At 45.7% G+C, this 27,495-nt stretch overlaps 2 protein-coding genes across 2 annotated transcripts; both read left to right on the top strand.

Moving 5' to 3' along the window:
* The first annotated feature begins 302 nt into the window (after nt 1-302).
* Nucleotides 303-1,388, top strand: LOC114447016 (trace amine-associated receptor 6-like). The gene is made up of 2 exons (XM_028422974.1): nt 303-413; nt 578-1,388. Exons 1-2 carry the CDS (start codon nt 349-351, stop codon nt 1,386-1,388), a joined length of 876 nt encoding a protein of 291 aa, XP_028278775.1. The 5' UTR covers nt 303-348.
* A 7,087-nt stretch (nt 1,389-8,475) lies between these two features.
* LOC114447019 (solute carrier family 22 member 15-like) lies at nt 8,476-27,232 on the top strand. Its single transcript, XM_028422981.1, has 13 exons — nt 8,476-8,559; nt 8,842-8,991; nt 9,079-9,211; nt 10,250-10,414; nt 10,554-10,683; nt 16,272-16,332; nt 19,496-19,662; nt 20,000-20,140; nt 20,305-20,381; nt 20,639-20,753; nt 20,859-20,931; nt 26,182-26,340; nt 26,978-27,232. Exons 1-13 carry the CDS (start codon nt 8,476-8,478, stop codon nt 27,023-27,025), a joined length of 1,503 nt encoding a protein of 500 aa, XP_028278782.1. The 3' UTR covers nt 27,026-27,232.
* The last annotated feature ends 263 nt before the right edge of the window (nt 27,233-27,495 follow it).

Below are 27,495 nucleotides of genomic sequence, written 5' to 3'. Positions count from 1 at the left end.
CTGTTACTCAGGCAAATTTAGTTCAGTAAGAGCAGAGGGACAGTGACAAGGATAGTGAACCTCAGAGGCCCTTCAATGTTCAACATCACAGTATGATGAAGACATCATGTGTACAGAGGGAGGAGGGACAACAGAGACGTCAGAGCAGTGAGCAAGTGTGTCCACAAAGAGATATAAATGTGTGTATGACAGACTTCTGGTCAGAGAGCTGCCACAGCTGCAGCTCCCTCCAGATTTCTGATGAAGGAGGTCAGTGATGGATCAGATCTCTGTTTTCCAGAGCTCCTCAACACCTCCTGCAGGAAGCCGACTTTTTCTCACACTGATGTTGTGTTTCTTCATTTTCTGATGTTCATATCTGTGCCCACTGTAGCTCTCAACCTGCTTGTGATCATCTCAGTCTCTCACTTCAGGTACGTTTTGAAGCTCACAAATGATGTTGAAGGGATTATACAGACATGTTAGGCTTACAATTTGTTCATGATTGTATTTTTATATGTTTAATTAAACATTAAATATGTACATTTTCACTTTAATGCCTTAAACAATTTTTTTTAACAATGTTCTCTGTCTCCAGGCGGCTCCACACACCCACCAACCTCCTCCTCCTCTCTCTGGCTGTCTCAGACTTTACTGTGGGCCTTGTGGTTTTGCCGAGTGAAATCATGAAAACTACAGCCTGCTGGTTTCTGGGTAACTTCATGTGTTCACTTTCTAAATATGTCAACATTGTCACTATTTGTGCTTCAGTTGTAAACATGGTCCTGATATCAGTTGATCGTCATGTGGCTATATGTGACCCTCTGCATTATCCAAGCAGACTCACTTTGGCACGAGTTAAAATGTGCATTTCTCTGTGTTGGTTGTGTGTGGCTTTCTACTGTAGTATCTATGTAAAAGATGACTTAATGCAAAATGACACACACACTTCCTGCTATGGGGAGTGTGTGTTTGTTGTTGATTACATTACAGGAATGGTTGACTTTGTTTTAGTCTTTGTAGCTTCATTTACCATCATCATAGTTCTGTACATGAGAGTCTTTGTGGTGGCTGTGTCTCAGGCTCGTGTCATGCGTTCTCACATTACAGCTGTCAGTCTGCAGCATTCAGGGACTCTGACATGGAGGAAGTCTGAGCTGAAAGCAGCCAGGACTCTGGGTATTCTTGTAGTTGTGTTTCTAATGTGTTACTGCCCATACTATTGTGCATATCTCTCAGGAGCGAACTCTCCCACTGCTGTGGCCTTTCTGCTGTGTCTTCTCTTTTCAAACTCCTGTCTGAACCCTGTGATCTATGCACTGTTCTACCCCTGGTTCAGAAAATCTGTTAAACACATTGTGACTCTACAAATTCTGCAGCCGGGCTCCAGGGAGGCCAGCATACTGTAGAGAGGCTGTGCACTGAGATCATTCTGCTGTGTGGAGATCAATATGTCAGTGTCATTCAGTGTGTCACATCCAGCAAGTGAAAACATGTTTCCCTGAGAAAAAGTCACCAAGCACCATGAACTGATTGTGCTGTTTTTCACATGACACACATGAATTGATTTGTGTCATTACATACATAGTAATGAGGATCACACGTCATTCACTCGAAGCTTGAGCTTCCAGACGATTATAGAATGTGATGTGGAGCAGATACTTCTGCTGCAGGTTTAAGAAAGCAGATCAGATTCTGTTATATCCAGTGTGTCTTTCTATGAGCAATTGTTTCATGGTGGAATTTAAAATGTAATGACCTGTTCATAAAAGACCAACATTAAATGCATGTGCTCACAGTATAACTTGCTTTATACTGGAATTTCATCAAATCTTTAAGTGTCAGTCTCATTATTTATTAGGAAAAGTGAGACAGGCTGTCTCACCTGCCCAGTGACAGTGTTTTCACTGGGCAGCACCCTGGGGGTCGTGGCAAAGGAATGGATCAGACCGACGTGTCAGACTCAACGCTGAATTTGTAATTTCTGTGAACAAATGAAGCACACAGACTCATACATACACAAACAACATTACTTTGCTTCATCAACTTTAGTTTACATTTTGTCTGTGGATGCTCATGATATGTCCAAGCTCTTTTTTCCTGAGAGGCTTCCAGCTCTGTACAACTGAAACAGTGGAGTCCAGATTAAACTCTTATACTTAACTTTCCTGATACACTCATAACAACATAGATTTAAAGATCAAGATTGTGAGACTGACACATACGTGATCTAATAATGATCCTTTGAAGGGGAGAATGTTTAACTTAAATAACGTACAGTTATCGAAACAGGTGTTTTCCACTGAGGGTTGTATGAGTAGGAGTGAACCTGGAAGCATGAACCTAACTGTACAACATCAAACACACACAAATACTGAATTAATTGAATTGATCAATAACTCAATTCATCAACACAGAAAAAAAGAGTTAGCAACGTCTCATGGGTTCAAGTGGGGGGCAGAGGAAGATCCAGCTATTGTTACCATTATTTATGATGAACCCAAGTACAGTAGTCAACATTTGAAGAGGATCAAAACATTTCATCAAACAAGAATGGGGACTATTAGAAATACAGGACAACTTTGATGATTCAAATGTTTTGGATGACATCCTGAGTGCAAGAAAAAATACAGGCAGGAAAACAAATGAAAATTTTGATAGGTGACACATTTATCTAATAGGATCTTGTAAAGTCTGATGAGGATTAAGATTAAGATTAATTTTAATTAGGAAATTGAGTTGTAGTAGCAGCATTAACTCTTAACTTAACATTAACTCTTATCTCTTATACACATACACGCACATGGCAGCAACAATAGAAGAAGAAAATGCACATACACACACATCAAGCAGATCAAGGACAAGATAAAAAACACAACGCAGTTTGAAATGCACCTGCTTTAGTCCGAGTTTATGAGCTCAGCTCTGACAGTCACACATGAGTTATAGAGCCTGATGGTGGACAGCAGGAATGACTTCCTGTACCGTTCCTTAGAGCAGCGGGGCAGCTGAAGCTGCTTCTCAGTCTGTCCACAGAGTTGTGGAGAGGGTGGCAGGGACTGTCCATGATTGACAGCAGTTTAGCCAGCACTCCGTCCCTTGCCACCTCCTCCAGGTTGGCGAGCTTAAAGCCAACATCAGACCCCACCTTTTTGATGAGTTTGTCCAGGCTGTTGTCATCCTTTGCTTTAATGCCTGATCCCCAGCACACCACACTAAAGAAGACGGTGTTGTGTGTAATCAGATGGTCCAAACGCAGACTTACAATAAAACAGTTTATTAACTGAAATCTCTCACTCAGGAGGGAAAAGGCTTGCAAATGAATATTGAAAAATGGAACAAAAAACTACCATGATAGCTGAATCCGAAAAAGTAGGTGTTCATAGGCAGGCAGGCAAAGGCTGGACTGGACCAGGCTGAGTGGCATCTAGGAATAAGAGCGGAAGGTCTAGGAAGGGGAAGTCAAGACACCTGAAATGAGAGGGACGATCAGTGATTTCAAAATAAAACAGGAAGTAACTAACAAAACCGGAAATAAAGCTAGAATCAAGATAACATAACAAAATACCAAAATAAAAGCCCTGGCTCAAACCTGACTCCTGACAGTACCCCCTCCTCAACGTGCACCTCTAGGTGCACTTCCTGGCTTATCCGAATGGTGGCGATGGAAATCCCTGATAAAGGTAGGGTCGAGGATGCAAAAGTTGGGGATCCAGGGCCTCTCCTCGGGGCCATATCCTTCCCAGTCAACAAGATACTGCAGGAGCAGCATCTCACGTCCAGGAGTTGTTGGACGGTGTATGCTGGCTGACCTTCAATGAGTCGAGGAGGTGGCGGAGGAGTGGCAGTGGGTTGGAGAGGACTGAAGGTGTAGGTCTTCTACTGCGAGACGTGGAACACCAGGTAAATTTTCATGGAACTTGGAAGGCGAAGCTTGACAGATACCGCGTTCACAATCTTTATTATTTCAAAGGGCCCAATGAATCGTGGAGACAGTTTCTTGGATTCAGTGCGAAGTTAGATGTTTGCAGTTGACAGATAAACCGACTGACCCACAGCATAGGACGGAGCCTTGGAGCGGTGACGGTCAGCCAGCCTCTTGTTCTGAGCAAACAAACAGAGCAGGGCAGGTAGGGCCTCCCTCCAGATGTGTCTGCACTGCCGGAAGTGAGCATGCCCCAGAAGGACCGCCAAACAGGCAGCACAGAAGGACTGCCAAACCTGCGAGATGAACTGGGGCCCGCGATAAGAAACTATATAACTGGGGATGCCATGGAGACGGAAGACATGTTTGATGAGGAAGTTGGCTGTTTCAGAGGCAGTAGGTAACTTGCTGAGTGCTGTGAAGTGTGCAGCTTTAGAGAAATGGTCAACAATGGTGAGTATTGTAGATTTTCCCTTAGAAGGGGGCAAACCTGTAACATAGTCCAAGGCGATATGAGTCCAAGGCCGACCTGGCACAGGGAGGGGTTGAAGTTTGCCAGCCGGTGGCTGGTTGCTGAACTTAGCCTGGGCGCAGGTTGTGCAGGCTGCCACAAACTCCTCCTCTTTAGCCAGGCCGGGCCACCAGAACCTGCGGTGAATAAATGATTTGGTCCAGCGGGCCCCAGGATGGCAGGTTAGGTGGGAGGAATAGGCCCACTGAAGAACCTTGGAGCGTGTGCTGTGAGGAACATACAGTTAAGTCAAGACTTTAGGTGGCGGAATGCAGCATCCGCCTTCGTGTCCACACGAAAGGAGCTGCTGGAGAGGTGAGAGCCGACCACTCCAGTTTATTGTCCAGTTGGACACCCAGGAACTTGTAAGATGAGACTATGTCCACATCTTCCCCACTGATACAGACTGGGGTAGTCCACCACAATCTCTTTTGTCTTGGCCACGTTCAGCTGCAGGTGATTCTCTCCACACCACCTGACAAAACACTCCACACTCCCCTGTACTCATCCTCCCGTTTGTTCTCCACACAACCAACTATGGCTGTGTCATCCGAGTACTTCTGAAAGTGACACAGCTCAGAGCAGTACTGGAAGTCAGCTGTGTAGGTGGTGAATAGAAAGGGAGACAGCACAGTTCCTTGAGGAGCCCCAGTGTTACTGGTCAGGGTGTCAGACACACAGCTCTGCAGTCTCACAAACTGTGGTCGGCCTGTCAGGTAGTCCTCAATCTACGAGACTAGGGGAGCCTCCACCTGCATCTTCACTAACTTAGTCCCCAACAGTCTCGGCTGGATGGTGTTGAAAGCAGAAAATAAGTCGAAGAACATGACCTGCACTGTGGTGTTCAGTCTGTCCAGAGTAAGCTCTCTGCAGCAGATATGTCACTGCATCACCAACCCCGACCTCAAGCTGAGATGCAAACTGCGGTGGGTCTTGGAAGGGGCTCACCAGGGGTCTGAGGTGAGACAGCACCAGCCACTCCATGACCTTCATAACATGTGAGGTCAGTGCTATTGGCCTGTAGTCATTTGGTGCCACAGGATTCAATTCAGTTTTATTTATATAGTGCATTTTACAATCAGAAATGGTCTCAAAGTGCTTCACAGAAACCCAGAGCCTTAGGAGCACTGTGGCAAGGAAAAACTCCTTAAGCGGGAGAAATCTTGAGCAGGACCCGTCTCTCAAGGAAGAACTAAAAGTTAAGATTTTATCGGCCCTATGACAGCTGTTATACCTGTGGCTGAGGCGACTATAACTATACCTACCAGCTCTACACACTATGTTTAAGGCTAACTGTATGCCTTACTAAACAGAAACGTTTTAAGTGTAGTCTTAAAGGTGGAGGCAGTGTCTGCCTCTCTGTTAAAATCACAAGCTCCAGAGCTGCCCTGCTCTCTATGGACATGCCCAGAGAGGCTTTATAATCACACCCCCTTCGGCCTGCAAAGCCTTTACTCCTAAACCAGGAGAGAACAAAGGGACGTGACCAGACCAGATTAAACCTCTTTTGAAGACATACGGATGGATTCTTGATGTTTTGACTTTGGGCTGGAAAAGCTGATATTTATCTTGCCTTTTATTAATTTGTGTTTATGTATTTTCCTTGTGTTTAGATAACACCATTCTGTAAAATAAATCTTTAGAATGGACTTATGGATCCTGCGTGTTAGGAACATATGGTACAATCAGGTCCAATGGAGCAAGTCCATGAAGAGCTTTGTAGGTTAGAAGAAGGATCTTGAAGTGTATTCTTGAGCCCACTGGGAGCTAGTGAAGAGACGCTAGAACAGGAGAGATATGATCCCTCTAGCCGCTGCATTCAGGATCAGCTGCAGACTGTTGATGGAGTAATGTGGACATGAACAAAATGGTTATAAAACTGTATGGCGTCGTAAAGGTGAGGATTTCAAAGGAAAATGCATGGTGCCTACAGTGAAACATGGTGGTGGCAGTGTCCTTATGTGGGGCTGCATGAGTGCTGCTGGTGTTGGGAAGCTGCATTTCATTGATGGTATCATGAACTCAACAAGGAACTGCTCTATACTGAAGGCAAAGATGCTGCCATCACTCCGTGCACTTGGTCGTCATGCACTTTTCCAACATGACAATGATCCAAAACACTTCTGAAGAAGAACAGGGTGGAGGTGATTGAATGACCATGTATGGTCATAAGTCCTGATCTGAACACAATTGAACACCTGTGGGGAATTCTGAAGCGACAAGTTGAGCATCACTGTCCATCCAGCATCCATGCTCTAAAAGAGGTTATTCTTGAAGAATGCCAACTTATTCCATGCCTAGAAGACTTGGTGTTGTCCTTAAAAATCACAGTGCTCATACAAAATACTAGATGTTTGTTGTGGGGTTTACTCATTTTTGCATCATGGGCTTGAAGGAGAGGAAAATCACTTTTGTGTGCAAATGAACAAATCTTGTTTGCAATCCAGACTGGAATGAAGAAGATCACAGGATGTGGGGGGAGAGGGAGACTGACTGATGGCAACAGGGAGAGAGCTAATGAGTTGAACACCAACTTCAACAGGTTTAGCTCTCAGACCACTTCTGTCCCCTCTATACCTCCCCTGCTCCAACCATACCTCCACCCTCCCTCTCCAACCACCTCTCAGCTCTCTCCTCCTCCTCCTACAGTGAGACTAGACCAGACAGACCAGACCAGACTACAGTTTACCACCCTCCCCCTTTTGACACTTGGCTAACCTTAGGCAGCAGGTGAGATCTTGTCTGGACCCTCTGCAGTTTGCCTACCAGCCGCGTCTTGGGGTGGATGATGCCGTCATCTAGCTGCTGCAGCGAGCAGCATTGCAGCCAGTGACACCAACAGACTGAACAAACTGAAAGGCTCTGTCATTGGCTGCAGACAGGAGACTTTTGAAGCAGTGGTGGAGAGGAGGACACTGAACAAACTGTGATCCATCATGGATCACCCCAACCACCCTCTCCTCCCTGTACTGGACAGACAACGGAGCGCCTTCTCCAAAAGGCTCAGACAGCTTCGCTGTCACACAGAACAGAGAGCTACAGAGAGAGGAACAAACATGCACAAACATGATACATTACAAAGAACAAACAGGACGAGCAAGATGAAATTATATTATAATGGATCTCTCTATATATTGTAAGTCCATTGGTAGTAATAGTAATTTTATTGTAATTAAAGCAAAGATGAGCAGCAGAGGCTGGTGAAGTCAATGAGCAGAGAGAGAGAGAGAGCGAGAGCGAGGCACAAACTATGAGGAAGACAGCAGTCACAGTGTAGAGATGGATTACCAGTATGAACCAGACTAATGTGAATAGAGGAGAGGTCAGAGGGTGAGAGGGGATTTGAGGGAAACTGCTCAGTGGATCATGTTTGTGCCCCCGACAGCGTAGGCCTATAGCAGCATAGCTATGCTAAGAGTTAAGATTTTATTTTTACTTCCAGTTCACAAACCATTCAAGAGCCAACATCTGAATACAAGTTTAATAGTTGAACAATATGTGAGTAGTTTAATTTTAGAAATTGTTGAATAGTTAAAATAGTTCAAATAGAGTCGAACAGAATGATAGTTTAACCGTTTCTGTAGCATAAAGCATTTGAAGGTGAACATTGGGGGAGTTTGGAGAACATTCTCCATTCATTTTCAATGGGCTGAACATTTTAGAAAAAGCTTAATAGTATTGCAGCAATCAAACTAACTAGTTATTGAGTGAAACAACACACACACAGATTCACTGCACTAATGAGTGAGCAGCTCTATGTGCCTGCGCAGCTGCTTGATATGAGATTATAAACCGAACACTTGTCTTTGTACTAACTGTCACTCATTTTCCCACCTTTCCGTCATGTTCTCTTTCTCTCCCTGCAGGTATGTTGTTTCTGTACCCCCCCCCCCTCTTGTTTGGCGCGTGCACACAGACTTAACCACACATCGTGTAGTTGACCAATCATGTGCAGCTTGAAGAGAAAAAACAGAGTTCACTTCAAAGAGACAGTTGTAACCAACACATCACCAGCAGAGACCGAAGCCGGTGGTGATGTTAAACCAAAGAGCCGCTTGGGATGGATTTAGAAAAAGCTTTTCAAACTGTTGGAGAGTTTGGACCATACCAGAAACGAGCGGTAGCTGTCCTAGTTTTTGCAGAGGTAGGTGAAATTAAATCATACAGACAAGGAACAAACAAATCATTTGTTGATGAGTATTTTTATTACCTACGTAAAATAGCCTTTAATTTGGCACACCATGTAAAACCTGGTTAGTTAGTTAGCTAGCATCCTGTTTGTTTAGGCTAACATGGAATTCAGAAAGTAAAGTTGAGAGTCACGTGTTCCGTTGCACTTTCTAGAGGCTGCATTTGTTTACGTCCTTTTCTGGACATACAGGGTTTATACAGTGTTGTTGATGCAGATATTGACATTGTGTTTCAGGTGTATATGGCCTGTCAGTGCATGCTGATCGTCCTGGTTGGAGCTACACCAGAGTACCGGATCGAGAAGCAGGACAGTGACCTATCCAGCCAGCAGGAGCAGCTCCAACACGTCATCTTCACAGAAGACATCAACACCATAGTGACAGAGGTGAATGTTTCACTTAGACACAGCTTATGTCCACGTCAAAGTCCACGAACAGAAGATCTGTCATGTTTTTCCGTCTGTGTCCCTCAGTGGTTTCTCATCAAGCAGCAGGCCTATAAGGTCAGTCTTGCTGGTTCGCTGTTCTTTGCTGGCCTTCTGGTTGGGAATCTTGTTTTTGGGCCCCTCTCTGACAAGATCGGCAGGAGACCCGTCTACCTGACAGGTAAGGAAAGGAAGCTGAAACCAATTTTAGAAGATTATATTGGTAATGTTTTAAAGTGGGTTTGCATCAAGCCTGTAAAACAACAATACTATTGATCTACAATTGATCTAGAGACCAAAGTCCTGAACTGTAGAAGGGAAGGTTCCAGCTGGTGCCCTTAGCATGTTGTCCCCTCTTTCTCTTTCCCTGCTCCATAGCTTTGTGTCTGTCTCCCCGTTTACTAATAAAGTAATAATCACAAAAAGGAAAATAACTTAAAATATTCCTAATAATTCTCTGTTCACACAATTATTAACAAAACTTCGGCTGCAGTTTTAGTGCCATGGCTGCCCTAAGACCACTCTAATTTATGTAGAAATTTGGGAATACACAAAAAAGTATAATAATTATTTGATAAATTCCATGCATATTTATAATTATTTATAAATATGTCCTTGCAGGGCTGCAGCTTCATTGATTTACTCCATACTGTACACTTAAAGGTCGGGTAGGAGATTTCCTTCTGATGCACTTTTTGTTAAATTAGTGTAACTTCTCTTTACAATCCGATAGCAACCGATTAGTTCGTCAGTTTCTCATTAAAATGATGAATATTAATCATCTGTGGAAGCTATAAAACACTAAAAACATCAGCCAATCCAACGAGGCGACCCTGTGTAGAGTATTGGCTGGTTGTCACTCTCTTCCTGCTCTGCGCGCACCAGAGAGGTACGTGCATGATGGCCGAAGTCACAGACTGGTTGGGAGGCGTGGCTTCGGGGTGAGCTCCGAGAGAAAGGGGCGTGTGTTTACTTTGAAATCTGGCTGACTCTCACTGAGTTTTCAAAATCTCCTACCCTACCTTTAATTCCTGCCGCTAACAAACTCACTAAACTGAAGTTTCCCCACCCCTGATCTAAGGAGCACCATTTAACATCAGTTGTGCTTTGCACTAAATGTAGAGGCATGATCCATAACCATAGCTGTTTCTCTACCTTCCTGCATCTCCTCATTCTCCTTAACGTTCTTTCCTCTCTTTTGTCTTTCTCCTCCTCCTAGGTCTGTTTTTTGAGGTGGTCTTTGGGTATGTGACCGCCATGGCACCCAGCTACGAGGTCTTTGCTGTGTCTCGTCTCCTGGTGGGTCTGATGAATGGCGGCATCGGCCTTGTGTGCTTCGTCCTCACTCAGGAGTATGTGGGCAAGTCCTACTGGGCCATGACAGGTATGCTGACTCAGCAGTTATTTTGAATACGTGGAAGATTTGGGCCACTTTTCCTCTTTTGATGTATTATTATGAATGTACAGCTGTTGTAAGTAGCAGGAGATAGATACCATGCCTTGAACAGTTTTTCTTTCTTCAGGTACTCTTGCAAGTATGGCATTTGCAGTGGGCATTGCCTTGTTTGGCGCTCTGGGATACTTTATTCAGTCATGGAGGAATCTGGCCATGGCAGCCAACTCACCCGGTGTCCTGTTGTTCCTTCTGTCTGTGTGAGTAGGACCCTCAGAGACACAAGCCTTTGCCCGCATCTACCTAAAACCAAAATAAACACAACATATTATAGGTTTTAGGCAGTAGCATGGGAGACTTTTTAGAGACACAAAACCAACGGGATGGATTAATATAGTATTTCATGAGCAGTACAAGTATGGAGTTTGTTGAATAACGGTGCTGCTCAGTCACTTTACTTATGTAGTTAATAAGTGGTTCTGTCGTTGCAGCAAACTGAGGCAGCTTGATGCCCCAATGATAAAGCAGCTCCACCAAACCTGCTTATATTCAGCTGCAGTCATACTGCTCTGGCAGTGATACTGTAATTGTAATGGAGGTACCGCTCCAATGTGTCACTGGTTGTGGGTTTGACTTGTACAACAAGGGCCCGGGGATGGATTCTCAGTCTCTTTACTTATGTAGATGGAGGGAGTGGTGTAGAACCACAGAACAAACATTCTTTTAACTTAAACAAATTCCTTGAAGTAATAATAAACACACCTACAGTCAAATAGCCACCAGGCTCTGTGGATTCAAAATGAGCTCTAATAGTTATAAAAGAAGAACAAACATACCACTGACAAACTGTTTCCAGTCTATTCCCGAAATGTATAAAACCACCTCACTTCTCCATTGAGAAACCTCCCCCTCCTCCCGGTCTCCACCTCCCTCACAGGCAGGTACAGTATGTGCTTGTTAAGCCTCTGTGCTGCACAGACAATGCACGGCTTGAAAAGTCTGTAACAATGCTGCTTATAGAAAATGTATTGAACTCATCAAAGCGATGTAGTGAGTACAAGTAGAAGTAGGATGAATAAAAAATAATACTCCAATAATGTACTGATCCGTCTTTTAATACTTAGGTATAGTAGTAAAGTAGTCCTACTTTGTTACATCTCTGACAGGAAGGTTCTGCTTATGAGCCGAGTCCTGTTCAAGGTTTCTCAATGTTAAAATGGAGTTTTTCCCTGCCACTGTTGCTCCTAAGGGGGTTCAGGCTCTGGGTTTCTGTGACGTAGAAGACAGCCTAGAGACACATTTTAATGTAAAAGGAGCTATATTCATACATTAATTATAATTAAATATTGAATTAAATTTAATAGAGTGTTTGATGAAGGTTCTAAGTCATCCGGGTCATATTTTAATCCACCAGTGTGAAGTAAAGGCTGTTCCATACTCCACGAGACAAAGAGCGGAGAACGCGCTCCATGGGTGGTAAGAGATACAAAAAAAGGTCTTTTCCGCACTGAGGTACCACACTCCGCGAGACGTGTGTGTGCAGAACTCCTCATACGGCCCGCCCACTAAACTATAAGGAAAGACTTTACTGAGTTTTTTAACACACCACAAGGACTTGTGCCATGGCAAGAGGGTATTATACAGAGAGGGTGCCTGCAACAGCGTGAGATGTCCGGCGATGAGTTGTGAAAATGCGACATTAAAAGTAACAATAGCAAAGATTCAGTGTTTGTGCCTTTATGACCACATTTGCACATCTACTGTGTTCCAATGTGCCTGCGATACTTCAAACTGTCCGGTGATGAGCTGTGAAGATGCGACATTAAAAGTAACAATAGCAAAGATATACAGACATTGTTAACGAGCCTGTTATGCCCGGGTATGTAGGAGTATATAGAATGGTAATAACAGTCACCATCTGGTATGTGTGAATGGCTGTCTGGAGTTATTGGTGACAAATCACCCTGACTTGCCTTTCTTTCTTTCTTTTATTGCTCATCATGCAAAACCGGTATGGTCTTATCTAAATCTGTTGAATCAGTGCTGTTTATACACCTACCTATATACCTGGAGAGGCTCTTGCGCTTCTCCACTTTCATCACGCCCACAATAAATTCCGACCAATCACAGCATGGTTGCCGCACAGCCTTGAAAGACAAAGTTCGGCCCGGACCCTGTGCACAGGAGTGCGGATCAGCGGGCGGTCAGAGACAAAACATGACGTCATTTTGTGGGCGTAACGTCTGCACGGGGGAAAAATGTCTTTGTCTCGCGGAGTATGGATCCAGCTTAAGGCTTAACTGGAGTACTTTGAAGATGGTGCTCCTTCAAGTAGCTTCATCACCTCTTTTGGTGGGGAATATAGATTTTGGTGTGGTTAGCCTTATCTGAGTTGTTTTTTTCTAACTGACTATTTTTGTTCTAGCCTGGCTAACAACCCCAAGTTGGGGTCAATTGTTGTCATGAGAGAATCCAATTCCATTCAGTTTTATTTATATAGCGCATGTTACAATTAGAAATTGTCTCAAAGCGTGAGACCCAGAGCCTGAACCCCCTGAAGAGCACTGTGGCAACCTTGAGCAGTACCCGACCCAACATGCAGCAAACATGATAAGTTACAGAGCAAACATGACAGCAAGATGAAACGTTGATTATATTATAATTGAAAATCTCTATATATTGTCAGTCCATAAGTAGTAATAGTAATTTGATGGTAATTAAAACAAAGATTAGGAACATACGGTACCATCAGGTCCTGCAGATACAATGGAGCGGTCTTGGAGACATGTCTTGATCAAAGATAACTCCGAGGTTCCTCACAGTCGTACTGGAGGCCAAAGTAATTCCATCAAGAGAGAAAGTATTATCTGATAAACTAGTTCTGAGATGTTTAGGTCCAAAAACAATGACCTGTGGAGGAAACATCATTAACATGAACAAAGCGAAATCTGTCAGATAAATACAATTTAAACCAGTGCAGTGCTGTTTCTGTAATCCTAATCTCGTGTTCTAATCTGTGTAGCAGGGTACGGTGATCTACTGTGTCGAAGGCAGCACTGAGATCCAGTAGAACGAGTACAGAGACAAGTCCGATGCCATGAGGAGGTCATTAGTGACTTTAAGCAGTGCTGTTTCTGTGCTGTGATGGGCTCTGAATCCAGACTGGAAAGCATCGAGCAGACTGTTCCTATGCAGGTGGTCATTTAGCTGACAGCTCTTTCAAGTGTCAAGGTGAGGTTGAGATCGGTCTGTAGTTTCCTAAGATCTCCAGGTCCAGTAAAGGTTTTTTAAGTATCGGAATGATCACAGCAGTTTTAAAAGCCTGCGGTACATATCCTGTTTCCAGAGACAGGTTAATCTGTCCTAATATAGAGTCTCCAATCAGAGGAATAGCATCCTTGAGGAGCCAAGATGGGATGGGGTCTAAAAGACAGGTAGTAAGTTTAGACTTACTGATGCTGGTGGTCAGGGAGGCCGATGGGCACAAAGCAGTCCAGAGTTAGATCAGGATCTATTTCCAGAAGTAGTGGTGTATCCTTGGCAGTTGTGGAAAATCGTGGTTGATTTGTCCTCTAATAGTGGTGATTTTATCGGTGAAGAAGTTCATGAAGTCTTCACTACTAAGAGCTGCAGGAATGCGAGGCTCCACAGAGCTGTGGCTCTTTGTCAGCCTGGCCACAGCGTTAAAGAGAAAGCGCGGGTTGTTCTTGTTTTCTTCTATTAGTGATGAATAGTAGGCTGTCCTAGCTTTGCAAAGGGCCTTCTTATACGTCAGCAAACTGTCTCTCCAGGCCCTCTGGGAGTCATCTGATTTAGAGGACTGCCACATCCTCTCAATCCTTCCTGTAGTCTGTTTCAGTAATCGGATATTTGAGTTGTACCACGGAGCTAGCCTCTTTTGATTTGTAGTTTTCTTCTTCAGTGGAGCAATGCTGTTTAAGACTGAGTGTAATGTGTCTGCAGTGTTGTTGACAAAACAGTCCATTTCTGCAGGAGTAAAATTTAAGGGTTAGGGTTAGGGTTAGGTACCCCCCTTTAGGTACTAAAGGTACCCCCTTTAGTTCTTCTACATGGGACTGTGGGGAGTACTGGTAGGATTGCTGTCCTAAACTGTGATAAGGCGTCTTCAGACAAACTGCTGTAGTAGACCTTTTCCTCAGATGCCAATAGGTCTGGAAGAGTGAAGTCGAATGTTATTATTGAGTGATCTCAAAGAACAGGATTTTGAGACCACACTAGCTCAGCTTCTAGGCCGTAGGTGAGAACCAGGTCGAGGGTGTGACTGTGACAGTGTCTTTTATTGTGACAGGCCTATGTGTGGGTTAATTTACTAACTGAGAGAACCCAACTGAATCCAAGAGTGAGTTGAAGGAAGTTGAAGTCGGAGTCGATGTCCATATGAATGTTAAAGTCTCCCACTATAATGACTTTATCTGTACTGAGCACTGAACTTGATACAAAGTCTGAAAACTGTGTGAAGTGTGAGTTAGAGTAAAACTTCCTGGAGACAGATTTTAGTACCACTTTGACATGGCTAGATGGCAATTGTTGTGGATGGAAGTTGATGTCTGAGGCCACCACCTTTGTTGAGGGAAGCTTATCTTAACCCCTCTTTCAAAACACATCCTCTCTCCTGTTTTAAATGTGTGCTTTGTTGTCCTCAAAAGTGTGTCCCTTATTGTTAAGGTGTACACAGTCCTGATCTGAAGTGCTGCCTCTCTTGTACTGACATGAGCTTAATCTGTGTTCTATTGCTTTTAATAATATTATGGACTGAAACTAGATTAACTGTCTGCTCCCTGTCTTGATCCAGTCCCTCTCTGCTCACTCCCTCATGATGTTTTTCTCTGCACTGTTTTCAGACCAAAGAAATGTAACCTATTGTCAGTAATATTTTTTGGAGAGAGCCAGAGTGAGGAGACAAGCACACGTACACATACACACCTTGCTTGTTTGTTTTTCTTTTTCAAGTTTTGCCATTGAAATATGCTATTTACATCCCACTCTGTAAGCCATAATGGGACCAACGGCAGCATTGCGCATTATTGGACGCAGAATGATGTGGGTCTCCTCTCTGCACTGACTGCAGCTGAGACTGACCACCTGTGAGTGCTTTGGGGGGGGTGGGGGGAGCTCATGGTCACACCTGCTGCCTATTGAGGACAGTACCAGAAAAAGTCACTTGATTTGTCACTAGTCGCCAAGAGGATTTCAAAAGTCGCCAGATTTAGCAAGAGAGTTCGTCTCTGTGGCAATGGGGGAAAATGCATTCCTGCATTACATGCTGCACATGTCCTGAACCAAACAGAACACACATGCCCCAAACCATGACAAGGGTACCAACGATTTCTCCTCAACCGACCCATGCCTATAGTCTCAGTTCATACGTGGCTTTTGTTACCTATGGTACAACAAAAAACCAAGCATGGTTGTGTTTCCAGAATGTTGTTATCAAAGGTACTGTAAATATCAGTTTTGGACCAGATATCAGCCCTACAGGTATGCATGTTGCAGATTGAAACTGCTGACCCTGTTTGAGGAAATCTGAGATGAATAACGAAGTGTTGTTAACATCACTTATTTAACATGCTTCTACTAAGTTGGCAAATCTTCTCTGTAAGTGTTGCTTTTCGACCAAAGTAACGACTTATCTTACGTCTTATTACTTTACTTGTTATTTTGCTTCTGCTGCTTGTGCTTACATGTTGCTCTCAGCTTCTTACAGAAAGGGATGAGCAGACGCACACAGATACACAATCATTCAGTGTTTCTTAAAACTCAGGAAACAATGAGCTCTCCAGAGGGGAACCTACCTGTGCTTCACATCACATCTCCTTCTTTTCTCCAGCACTCTGCCAGAGTCTCCTCGCTGGCTGTACTCTCAGGGCCGGACAGAGCAAGCCGAGGAGGTCAGTATGTTACAATGACAGTATCTATGTGTGACCAGGTGAGTTATTTCCTCCCAGTCGCTGGGGGCATTTTCCTGTCATCTTGGTGTGCTGATTGCAGGGTGGCGCCGGACCTATTTAAGCAGGCAGGTGGCTGTGCTCCTGTCTCTCTTCCTCATGGGTGGCAGAAGCTCGCAGCAGTAGCCTGCAACGGTGGCTGCGGTGAAAGCGGGACCCCTTTGCACCCAGAGTGCGTTGTGGCAGTGTGTATGCGGTGGGGCTGCAGTCCTCTTTTGCCTAGATTCCACCTGTGGCATTGGCATGTGGTGGCGATGGGACCGGCTCACTTACTGTTTGGGTCAATTTGATTGTTATTTGTGATTATTTTGATTATTCTATAGGCTTAGTCCTAATATTTGCACTTGTTTTGTATTGAATTAGAATATATTTTGGTCGTAGCATACGTATTTATTTTTTTCATTTGGTTTTATTTATTTGAGGTTGTTTTGTGTTTTTTCTTTGTGTCTGATTTGTTGATGAAGATTCTCAGTCCAGGTCATCATACGTAGAGAAGATTGAAGCAAGGCGTCTTGCTTGTTGGAGTTTTCTTGAAGACGTTTCGCTGCTCATCCAAGCAGCTTCATCAGTTCTAACTGTTTGGTGGGAAACATGGTTTATATGTGGTTACAGACCTATGTGGGTGGGTCTGGGTAAAACGTAAAAAACAATACCACTAAATGTTTCCATACTTACCTGTGATGATCTGGCTGACTGGGCCAGGTGTGTCTAACGACTGGCTAACGACTATGAAACTGCCGGAGGTGGACTGGTTGACAGCCCTTTGTTCTTGCTGTGAGTATGTGTAAACTTCCTGGAATGGATGGAATCACTGCATTGTATGTGGAAGAAAGATGATGTCTGAGGCCACCACCTCTGTTAAGGGAAGGTTTTTCCAGCTTAACATAGATGCTTCCTTGACTCCTCTTTCATACCACCTTTCCTCCCTGTCTAAAATGTGAACATTGTTGTCCTCAAAGGAGTGTCCTTTGTCTTTGAGGTGGAGGTGAACAGCTGAGTCTTGTCCTGAGGAGGTGGCTCTCCTGTGCTGAGCCATTCTTCTGTGGAGTGGTTGTTTAGTTTCTCCCATGTACAGATCAGAGCATTCCTCACTGCACTGGACTGCATATATCACATTGCTGTGTTTCTCCCTGGGAATCTGGGTTCACCTTCAGGTGAACCAGTCTCTGTCTCAGTGTTGTCAGTGGTTTGAAATGGACCGGGATGTCATGGTTGTTGAAGCTCCTGCGGAGTTTCTCTGATACTCCTGATACATATGGAATGGAGATGTTCTTTCTCCGCTGGTTGTTGTCCTTCTTCTTGTTGTTGGGGGGTCTTGTTTTTGTGGCTTTGATGAGTGCCCACTTCGGGTAGCCACAGGTCTGCAGGGCCTTCCTGATGTGGTGTTGCTCCTTCTTCTTCCCCTCTGAGCTGGTTGGTACAGTTTGTGCTGTGTGCTGCAGGGTCCTGATGACTCCCAGTTTGTGTTCCAGTGGGTGGTGTGAATCAAACAACAGGTACTGGTCCGTGTGTGTGGGTTTCCTGTACACTTCCACATTGAGGCTTCTGTCCTCCTCAATGTGTACTGTGCAGTCCAAGAAGGCCAGATTGTTGTCCCTAGTGTCCTCCCGAGTGAACTTGATGTTGTTGTCCACTGCGTTGATGTGTTCTGTGAACCGTTCCACTTCGTTGGTCTTGATTTTTACACAGGTGTCATCCACATATCTAAACCAGTGGGTCGGGGTGGTTCCAGGAAAGGAGCTTAGGGCTCTTCTCTCCACTTCTTCCATGTAGAGGTTGGCCACAATAGGAGAGACGGGTGATCCCATCGCACAGCCGTGCTTCTGTCTGTAAAAGTTCCCATTGTACTGGAAGTAAGTGGTGGTCAGGCAGAGGTCCAGCAGGTCACAGATGTGGTCTGGCATGAGGTTGGTTCTATCCTTGAGTGTGCTGTCTTGTATGAGGCATCTCCTTACCATCTCTGTGGCTTCTGATGTAGGGATGCAGGTGAACAGGGAGGTGACAACAAATGAGGCCATGGTGTCGTCTGGGTTGGGCTGAACTCCTGACACCACTGGTAGGTAACACAGCACATCACATCCACAACTCTCAGGACTTTGAGAAGAAGGTGGAGAAGATCCGAATGGACCTTTTCTAGTGACTGTTCTAGTGACTTGAACCTGTGTGCGTTCCTTATTTCCTGGGTTTGAGGTCCCCACCTCTCCAGGTGGTGTTGTTAGCAAAGTAGTCTTCCCCCTACCTCCTGAGCTCTGTCAGATTCTGGCGTTGTTGGCAGGGCCACACTTACAAAGGGCAAGGACGTGTCCCTCTTTGGTTGTTTTGTTTCCCCTGTTTTATTTTTTTTGTTATTGTTTATTGGTTTTGTGTTTAAGTGTTGCATCTGCATTTGCCGGTTTACTACAGCTGCTGGTGGCTAACCTGTTGCTGTCCTGGAGGAGGAGGTGCAGCGGCTCAGAGAGCTAGTGTTTGTGAACAGGGTGCTTCCCAGGTGGACCCTGGTGGGGTGAGTTCAGCTCCCTCTGTTCTAGCTAACCCTGCGCTGCGCACGGGGGTCACTGAGCGATTGCTACTTTGATGTGGTCATATCCTAATACTGGTGTGTTGATAGGTGGCATCACTGTCTCATGTTGGTGAGGTTGCTAGTTTGATGTCAACATGTCCTAACACTGATGTGTTGATAGATGGCCTCACTGGTTCCATGGTGTCCACCATTATAGAAAGTCTTCTTCTGGAGCATTTCACCCCTTGGGGTCAGGACCGTCCTCAGTCCTGTCACTGGCTATGACTTCGAGCCACGAATGGCCTATCCATTTCATATGTAGGCTATTTAGAATTGGATGTCACTTTGTGTGGTAAGGTGATGCCCCGTTGTGGGGTTCTGGCAGTTAAAGACCCTCTGGGTGCCTTACCGCCCGCCAAAATAACTCACCTGGCCACATCTGGGGATATGTGGAAGTAGTAGGAGAGTTAAATATGTGTCTGTCACTGAGCTTTTTCTTAATTTAATCTTTAATTTTGCGATTAAAAGATCAGATAACACATATCGCAGAGTTTTAATACTCCCTCTCACTCAGTGACTGAGCCTTGTGACTGTTTTGACTTTTAGGTTCTGCGATACATGGCACTCAGGAATGGAAACACTGCCTATCAGCTAATGCTGCAACGGGTTGGTTTACCTAAAGCTGGTAACCGTGACAACAGGGACGCAGGTGTCTTGCAGCTGTTGATTCATCCAGTCCTCCGCCAGCGGACCATGGTGCTCATGTATGTCTGGTGAGTGTCACTCATAAGGTGGAGTTGTACCCTTATTGTATCACTGTATTTGTGTGTCACTGTCTTTTTTGTACTGTTTATAGTAATAAGTCCATGCAGGACAGGAGAACAGAAGAACAACTTCAAGGTTATTAATTGTAATGCAGAAGTTATCACAAACGAAAAATATTATACATTATATTATACAACTGGATATAACCTACCCCAACCCTTCTGCCTTTAGCCATTTGCATTAATCTAGTGCATCTAGTAGTGTTGTCTAGTAGTTTCTATTTATGCACTTAAACCTTTGCACTAGTAATTCATTGTTTCTGGCCTCTTGTTTTGTGTGTCACAGGTATGCATGCAGTCTGGTGTACTTTGGTCTGACTCTGGGAGCCAGTGAGATGTCTGGTAGTCGTTACATTAACGTAGCCATGTATGGCCTCGTGGAACTGCCAGCATACCCCATCTGCATTTTCCTAATAAACAAACACTGGTAAGACACACACACACACGCACGTAACAATGCACACTTTTTATGCTGACTTTCTGAGCTCACAGTGTCAAGTTTCTTTGCCCCAAGTCCTGGACATGGACAATGATTTAACGTTTTGCATTTAGTTGTTTAAAAGTGTGCTGGTGTGTTTTTGCCTTAATCAGGGCTGGGAGGAGGAAAAGCATGGCCATTTTCCTGTGTCTGGCTGGCTCCGCCTGCCTGTGCACCATGTTCATCCCAGAAAACGCAGGTGAGATGCTGAAACCAGCTTTTACAGAGAAATACAGACTCCAATGTCTGGGTGCAGCTTTGGTGAAAAAAATCACATTAATAATCAATAGGAAGAAGTGGGTTAAAGTGCAGGCTTCAAGCTGAAACAACAGCTGTGAAAACATTGTAACTGCAGTTACAAAACATGCAAAATGGCAGCTCAAACAGTGAGTTCTAAGATAATCTTTTATTAGTTCCCCCACAAGAGAGATTGACCAGTTTTTGTGTTCTCAGGGACCTTGATCAATGTTAAATCTTTAGCTCTTGTGGGAAAACTGATGGTCAGTGCAGCCTTCAACATCACCTACATCTACACATCTGAACTCTACCCAACAGTTGTGAGGTGAGCTGCGTACACAGGTACATATTCCTTTTCTCCTCTAAAGGTGGTGAGGGTTTAGTTATTTTTGTTTTACAGGACTCAGTTGTGAATTTGTTTGTGTTTCAGGAACGCTGGTTTGGGAGTTTGTTCCATGTCTTGCAGAGTTGGAGAGATCCTTGCTCCGTTTGTTCCTTCCATGGTAAGGCTGGGTGTAGTTTGCACTTTATGCACTACGAAGAATGACTCAATAACAGGAAGTACTTCATCCATCCTCGTATGAATACATTGGCAGAAGCTTTTCTGGTACAAAGTCAAACAATTAGACACAATTACAAATGACAGAAATAGTTAGTATATTTTGAAATGTGAAAGTGTCTGGTTTACAAAGAACCAGAAGATGTTGATTATCTATTGGTAAATTGTATTTGTTATAGAAAAGGCATGCTTATATTCTGTGTTGTGTGCCTCATTTATAACTGTGGTAAGTCTACGGACTGTTTACAAACCAGAAATTGCACTGAGAAGTCATTTTGTGCATCTGTGTCACATGGGGCTCTGCACTAATAGCAGGCCCTGAGCCAATTCCATCTCACAAACATTCAGCAACTGACAAGACCTTTGGAAGATATGGCCATGTTCAAAGTTAGAACCCCCCTTATAATTCTATGGTTGTATGGTTGTGTGGTCATATGGTGTGAAACACAAACATACAAATAATCTGATTACCTAACAAAAATCTACCACATGGGCGAGGTGCAGTCCGGAACCAGGGTGAGGATCGGCTGGGCGTCACGGCTGGCGACTACATGTGGAAACGTGAAGAACTGGCGCTGCACCCATGGAGGAGCAGCGCTTAAAAATCCATCAAGAAGGAGGAGTGATTGAAGACACCTGGAGAAAGCAAACAAAGCACAGCAGGAAAACAGAAGGAACCAAAAATCCACAAGGGGGCATGAGAGTTTCTCACCACAATACAGTACCCCCCTCTCAACGGACGCCTCCCGGCAGACCACCGGGTCCCGGACCAGGGACGGGTCGTAGATGACAGAGCGTGGGACCCAGGAGCGCTCCTCAGGGCCGTAACCCTCCCAGTCAACCAGGTACTGGATTTCTCTGCCATGGCGGCGGGAGTGCAACAGGTGGCTGACCACACCGGCGATCATGCGGGTTGTGGGGGAGGAGTGGAGGGTGGTTGAAGGGGGCTGCTGGAGGCCAGTTTCACTTGGGAGACATGGAACACTGGATGAATCTTCATGGACGAGGGTAAGGCCAAATTCATGGCGACAGGGTTGACGACCTTGAGCATACGGGATCAATGAAGCGGAGAGTTTGTAGGACTCCATGCGCAGAGGGATGTTTCTGGTGGACAGGAGGACTGATTGTCCCTCAGGGTAGGCGGGAGCTGGGGTACGGTGGTGGTTGGCCACCTGCTGGTTGTGCTCCGTCACCCGGAGGAGCGCCCTCTTGGTCTGCCGCTAGATCCGACAGCAGCAGCGGAGGTGGTGCTCGGCCGAGGGGATAGCCAAATCCTCCTCCTGGGCGGGAAAAAGGGGAGGGAGGTAACCCACGGAGGCCTCGAAGGGGGTTAGGCTGGTCGCAGAGTAGAGCTGGGCGTTATAAGCGTACTCTACCCAGGGAAGATGAGCACTCCAGGAAGACTCATTGGTGGCAGCTACACACTTAAGGGTGGACTCAAGGTGCTGGTTGGCCCAGTCCGTCTGCCCGTTGGTCTGCGAGAGGAAACCGGATGACAGACTCACGGACGCCCCGAGTGCCCGGCAGAAGGATCTCCACATTGCGAAAGTGAACTTAGGACCACGGTCTGAGACGATGTCCAGAGGAATGCCGTGCAGGCGGAAAACGTGAGTGACCAGAAGGCCCGCTGTTTCAGTAGCTGAGGGGAGCTTAGCAAGAGGGACGAAGTGTGCAGCCTTGGAGAAACGGTCAATTATAGTCAGAATGAGTGTTAGCTTCTGAGGGTGGCAGCCCTGAGATAAAGTCCAGTGCAATGTGGGACCAGGGGTGGCCGGGCACCAGGAGAGGACGGAGCAGGCCAGAAGGAAGGCAGTGAGAGGTCTTGCGGCAGGAGCAAGCCGGACAGGCGTTAATGAAGTCTCTGGTATCCGCCTCCAAGGAAGGCCACCAAGAGTGGCGACGTAGGAGGTCCATAGTTCATCGGACACCCGGGTGCACCTTGGAGCAGACTGCAGTAGGTACATAGAGACTGTTAACTGGACCGTTACCTGGGGCAGGCTCCTTGTGCTGGGCCTCCCGGACCTTAGTCTCAATCTCCCAGGTCAGAGTTCCGACGACGAGAGAAGGGGGAAGGACAGGTTCAGGCTCAGTGCCGGGCTCCGGAGGTGAAAACTGGTGGGAGAGAGCGTCTAGCTTGGTGTTCTTACTACTGGGGCAGTAGGACAGGGTGAAGTTGAATCTGGGAAAAAAACAACTGCCAGCGAGCCTGGTGAGAGTTCAGTACTTTAGTTGACTGGATGAAGGCGAGGTTTTTGTCGTCGGTTGTAGTTCCTTTCAGCTGCAGAGAGTCGCCGAGAGAAGAAGGTGCAGGGATGGGGCTTGCCGTCCCTCTCGGTGTGCTGGGACAGAACCGCCCCCACCCCGGAGTCAGAAGCATCTACCTCGACCACAAACTGCCCAGCAGGGTCTGGCTGCTCTAGAATGGGAGCTGAGGTGAAATGGTTCTTAAGTGAGGTGAAGGCAGCTTCAGCCTGAGGGGACCAGATAAAGGGTCTGGAAGTGGAGGTGAGCTGAGTAAGTGGGTCCGCTATTTGACTATAATGACGGATGAAGTGGCAGTAGAAATTAGCAAACCCAAGGAAATGCTGCAAATCCTGTCTCGAGGCTGGCTAAGGCCACTCAATAACAGCCTTGATCTTCTTGGGGTCTGCTCTGATCTGTCCTGTCTCAACAATAAAGCCTAAGAAGCTAATGGACTGTGTATGAAACTCACATTTCTCGGCTTTTACAAAGAGCTTATTCTCGAGGAGAATTTCCATTTGTCCCCCTCACAAATTCGGACCAGATGATAAGCATTACGTAGGTCTAGTTTCCGTGCCCCTTGGAGGAGCTCAAAGGTCAAATTCATGAGGGGGAGCTAATACTTGTTCCTTACCGTGATTTTGTTCAGTTCCCGAAAATCAATACACGGACGGAGCGTGCCGTCTTTCTTCTTGACAAAGAAAAATCCGGCACCTAGTGGTGAGGAAGATGGACGAATGATACTGGAGGAGAGTGACTTGTTGACATACCGTCCATCGATCCCCTCTCCGCGACAGGCTATAGAGCCTACTTGATCAGACCTGGGCAAAGTACGGCCTCAATCTCCCAGGTGAGTGAGCCGATGACCAGAGTAGGAGGGATGATGGCTTCGGGTTTGGACGGAGAGGGAGAGCTGGCGAACTGGCGGGAGATTGCGTTTGGTTTGGTGTTTTTGCTGCCGGGTCTGAAGGTGATGGTGAAGTTAAAGCGGCTGAAGAAGAGTTGCCAGCGAGCCTGCCGGGAGTTTAGCGTCTTCGCCGACTGGATGTAGGTGAGGTTTTTGTGGTCCGTCCAAATGAGGAATGGTTGAATTTCTGATTCTGATTCTGATTCTGAAATAGAGTCTAAACCGGTGTGTGTGTGCGGATACTACACTCGTGACAGGACTTCCTCGTCACAGAGTGCTTTCAGGAATGCACCTCTCTGAGCGACCTCGTTCCACCCGGCCTCTCGCGCCAGGGTGCGGAAGCGCACGGAGAATTATGCGACGGTGTCGGTGCCCTGGGTAAGCTGGGGGAGGCGCTGGGTGGAGTCACCCGAACTGTCAGGGACCTCGAACACCGTTCTGAAGCTCTCCAGGAAGACGGGATGCGGAAGGTGTGCCAGGGGTGCCGCGGCGTCCTCGATCTCAGCCCATTCCAGCACCCGGCCAAGGATGAGACCCACGATGTACAGGTTTCTCGCCCGATCCGTGGCGAAGGCTGCAGGTTTGAGGGCGAACACGTTGGCGCACTGGAGGAGGAACCCACGGCAACCCCGTAGGGCCCCGTGGTAGGGTTCTGGGTCAACCACGTGGAGGTCTCGGTCATGGCTGGGAGGGGGCGGGTGAGAGGCCGCAGCTGCGGTAGAGCTAAGGACATGGGAGGTGAGTTCTCTGAGTTGCATGGTGAGTTCATGTACCTGAGTGGCCAAGTCACGGTTCTCTGCTTGCATCGCCCGCAGCGTTTGGTCAAACTGGCCCAGAAGGACTCCCTGAGGGCCCAGGGTTCGGGAGGGCGGAGGAGGGGAACCCGCTGCATCCATGATGACCTGTTCTTCTGTTGTGTAAGTTTTCAGGTAGGAGATCAACATGCAGGGTTCACCAGAGCACCTGAGGAGAAAGGAGGAGGGAGAAGGACACACAGCATGATAGTGGCGTGTGGTGGCCCACAGGGGGCTATGCTGCACCTTACCACACACCACAACGGGTGGCCAAAAATGACGGGAGAATGAGGTGAACGGATTATCAGGAAGCTAAGCCACTCACGATGATTACCGGATGATGACATGATGGCACTGGCCACCACAGACTCAGAGAACATCCTCAGCATCGTCCTGCAGATGTTGAAGGACCTCAGCTGCCTCAGAAAGTAGAGGCGACTCTGGCCCTTCCTGTAAACAGTATCCACGTTCTTACTCCAGTCCAGTTTGTGGTCCAAGTACATCCCCAGGTATTTGTACTCCTCCACCACCTCCACACTGACCCCTTGGATGCTGGTGGGGGTCACTGGAGCCTTTGTCCTCCTCAGATCCACCACTAGTTCCTTTGTCTTTGTCACATTGAGCAGTAGGTGGTTGCTCTTGCTCCAGGTGACAAAGTTATCTAGCACAGACCTGACTGTACTGACTGATGATTTCAACACATCATCTGAGGCAAACATCAAACATGTTATGACTGATATACTTAGTTAATTTCACTGTTACCACAGCAATGTGCAGGCGCTAAGCGTACTATGTACAAATCTATAATAGTTGGAGAATTTATAAAAATATATTTAAAAAATTTAAATTATTGGGAAAATATACCACTGAAGGAGATGACAAAATAAATCCATCCTAACAAAAATATACAACAACATGTACAAGAATAAGAGTGAAAGAGTTCTGAACAGTTCAGAGAGTCATCAGTCACACATAGATGAGGAGTTGCAGAGTCTTATGGCTCGAGGTTTTTATACTTGTTTGTACTTGTGGATTTTTGCACCCTGGTATGTATTTCTGACTCTGTTCAAATGGAACTAAATATCTTCCTGTAACACATAATAGCTGAGCCCTGTGGTCTGTCAGCTTAGCTGACTAGCAGATGTACTTAAACCATAGGACTTAAGGACCCCTAGTGGTAATGTAGATCACTGCAACTATGTCTTTTTAACACATGTCAAGCATTGATTAGTATATATTGTGTGTGTTTCAGCGGGCTCTCCACACCTCCATGCCCTTTGCTGTGTACTGCCTGAGCGGCCTGTCTGCAGGCTGTTTGGGTCTCCTCCTTCCTGAAACACTCAACAAACCTGCAGCAGAAACCCTGGACGACCTCAACAGCCCCACCCTGGGCAGAGTGCTGGAGAGCAAGGTGACACAACACTGCACGGATGAATGCTTCACAAACTGCTGCACGGGCAGGAAGAGACTTTCCTTCAAACAGCAGCGGGCGTCTAAGCAGCCACGTTATGTTGCTTCACTAGAAACGAGTGCTGACTCATGTTCAGCTGTCTGGGCTGATGTTAGACACTGCAGTCACATTTATTCATTGTGTCTTGTAACAGCACAAACGTGGCTAGGAGTGGAGAGCACTAAAATGTCATTTGTGGATTATGACAGTTATAATGCCAGAAAATATATAAAATTGAATTACATTTAAAATTGTAATGAATTAATTTAAAATTACTTTTTTGTATTATAACACAGTTATGAGTTATAAGTTATAAGTCATGAAATAATGCTAATACTAGAGCCTGATGGTGTTAGTAACTCTTGGAGGGAAAAAAGCGAGCTCCACATGTGAATATGTAACTGTTAGAATTTTTACAGCCTCTTACATCTGCTTAACTGTAGAAAGTATATTAAACGGCCAACTCAAGTTTTGTCATGTGACTGCTGATCACATGTGAATATGTCATGGCTGATTATTGACTATTTGTTCCTGAAGTAAAAACCTAAAACCACAGAAAATAGTTGTAGTTTACTCATCATGTCTTGTTTGTCCCCAGCCTTTGCTGTATGAAGACAACAAACTGAAATCCAACCACAACAACTGAAGCCAGCGCCTTGTCTTCGTCCTCAGATCTTACAATCTGCACCTCACTATTGTGGAAATGCTGCCTCAAAATGCTGAACGATGCCTTTAAGGCTCACCCAACATTATGAGCAGGGCTGCAGCACCACTCAGCAGAGGAAGATGAGGGAAAGTCGGCTGATTGGAAGGTTCTTCCTGTGTTTCATGTCCTCGTCCAGGGGTGTTTGTGCCTTATCAGACAGGAAAGATGACTTCCATTCCAGAGATGCTGAATATGTATGTAAAGTCAGTATTTATTTGTCCAACACTGACTTCAGACTGACAGATAACATATATGATCAGTTGAATGTAAAGTGAAGTCATTCTCCGTCTGTGCCTTCTTGTCGCCTGTAACTGATAGAAGTGTCTAAAATAAATCTTACTGAAAAGTCATTCAAGATGTTTCTTAAGTTAAATCATACTGCTACAGTGTATGTGATGCAGATAGACAGT

Source organism: Parambassis ranga, chromosome 15, assembly GCF_900634625.1.
Source record: "Parambassis ranga chromosome 15, fParRan2.1, whole genome shotgun sequence".
Classification (NCBI taxonomy): domain Eukaryota; kingdom Metazoa; phylum Chordata; class Actinopteri; family Ambassidae; genus Parambassis; species Parambassis ranga.
This window is presented reverse-complemented; position numbering and strand designations above follow the sequence as displayed.

Coding starts and splice junctions, on each gene's coding strand:
- LOC114447016 (XM_028422974.1), top strand. CDS start 349: ATGTTCATATCTGTGCCCACTGTAGCTCTCAACCTGCTTGTGATCATC. Junction 414..577: donor ATCTCAGTCTCTCACTTCAG/GTACGTTTTGAA, acceptor CTCTGTCTCCAG/GCGGCTCCACACACCCACCA.
- LOC114447019 (XM_028422981.1), top strand. CDS start 8,476: ATGGATTTAGAAAAAGCTTTTCAAACTGTTGGAGAGTTTGGACCATAC. Junction 8,992..9,078: donor TCAACACCATAGTGACAGAG/GTGAATGTTTCA, acceptor TGTGTCCCTCAG/TGGTTTCTCATCAAGCAGCA. Junction 26,341..26,977: donor GCAGAGTGCTGGAGAGCAAG/GTGACACAACAC, acceptor GTTTGTCCCCAG/CCTTTGCTGTATGAAGACAA.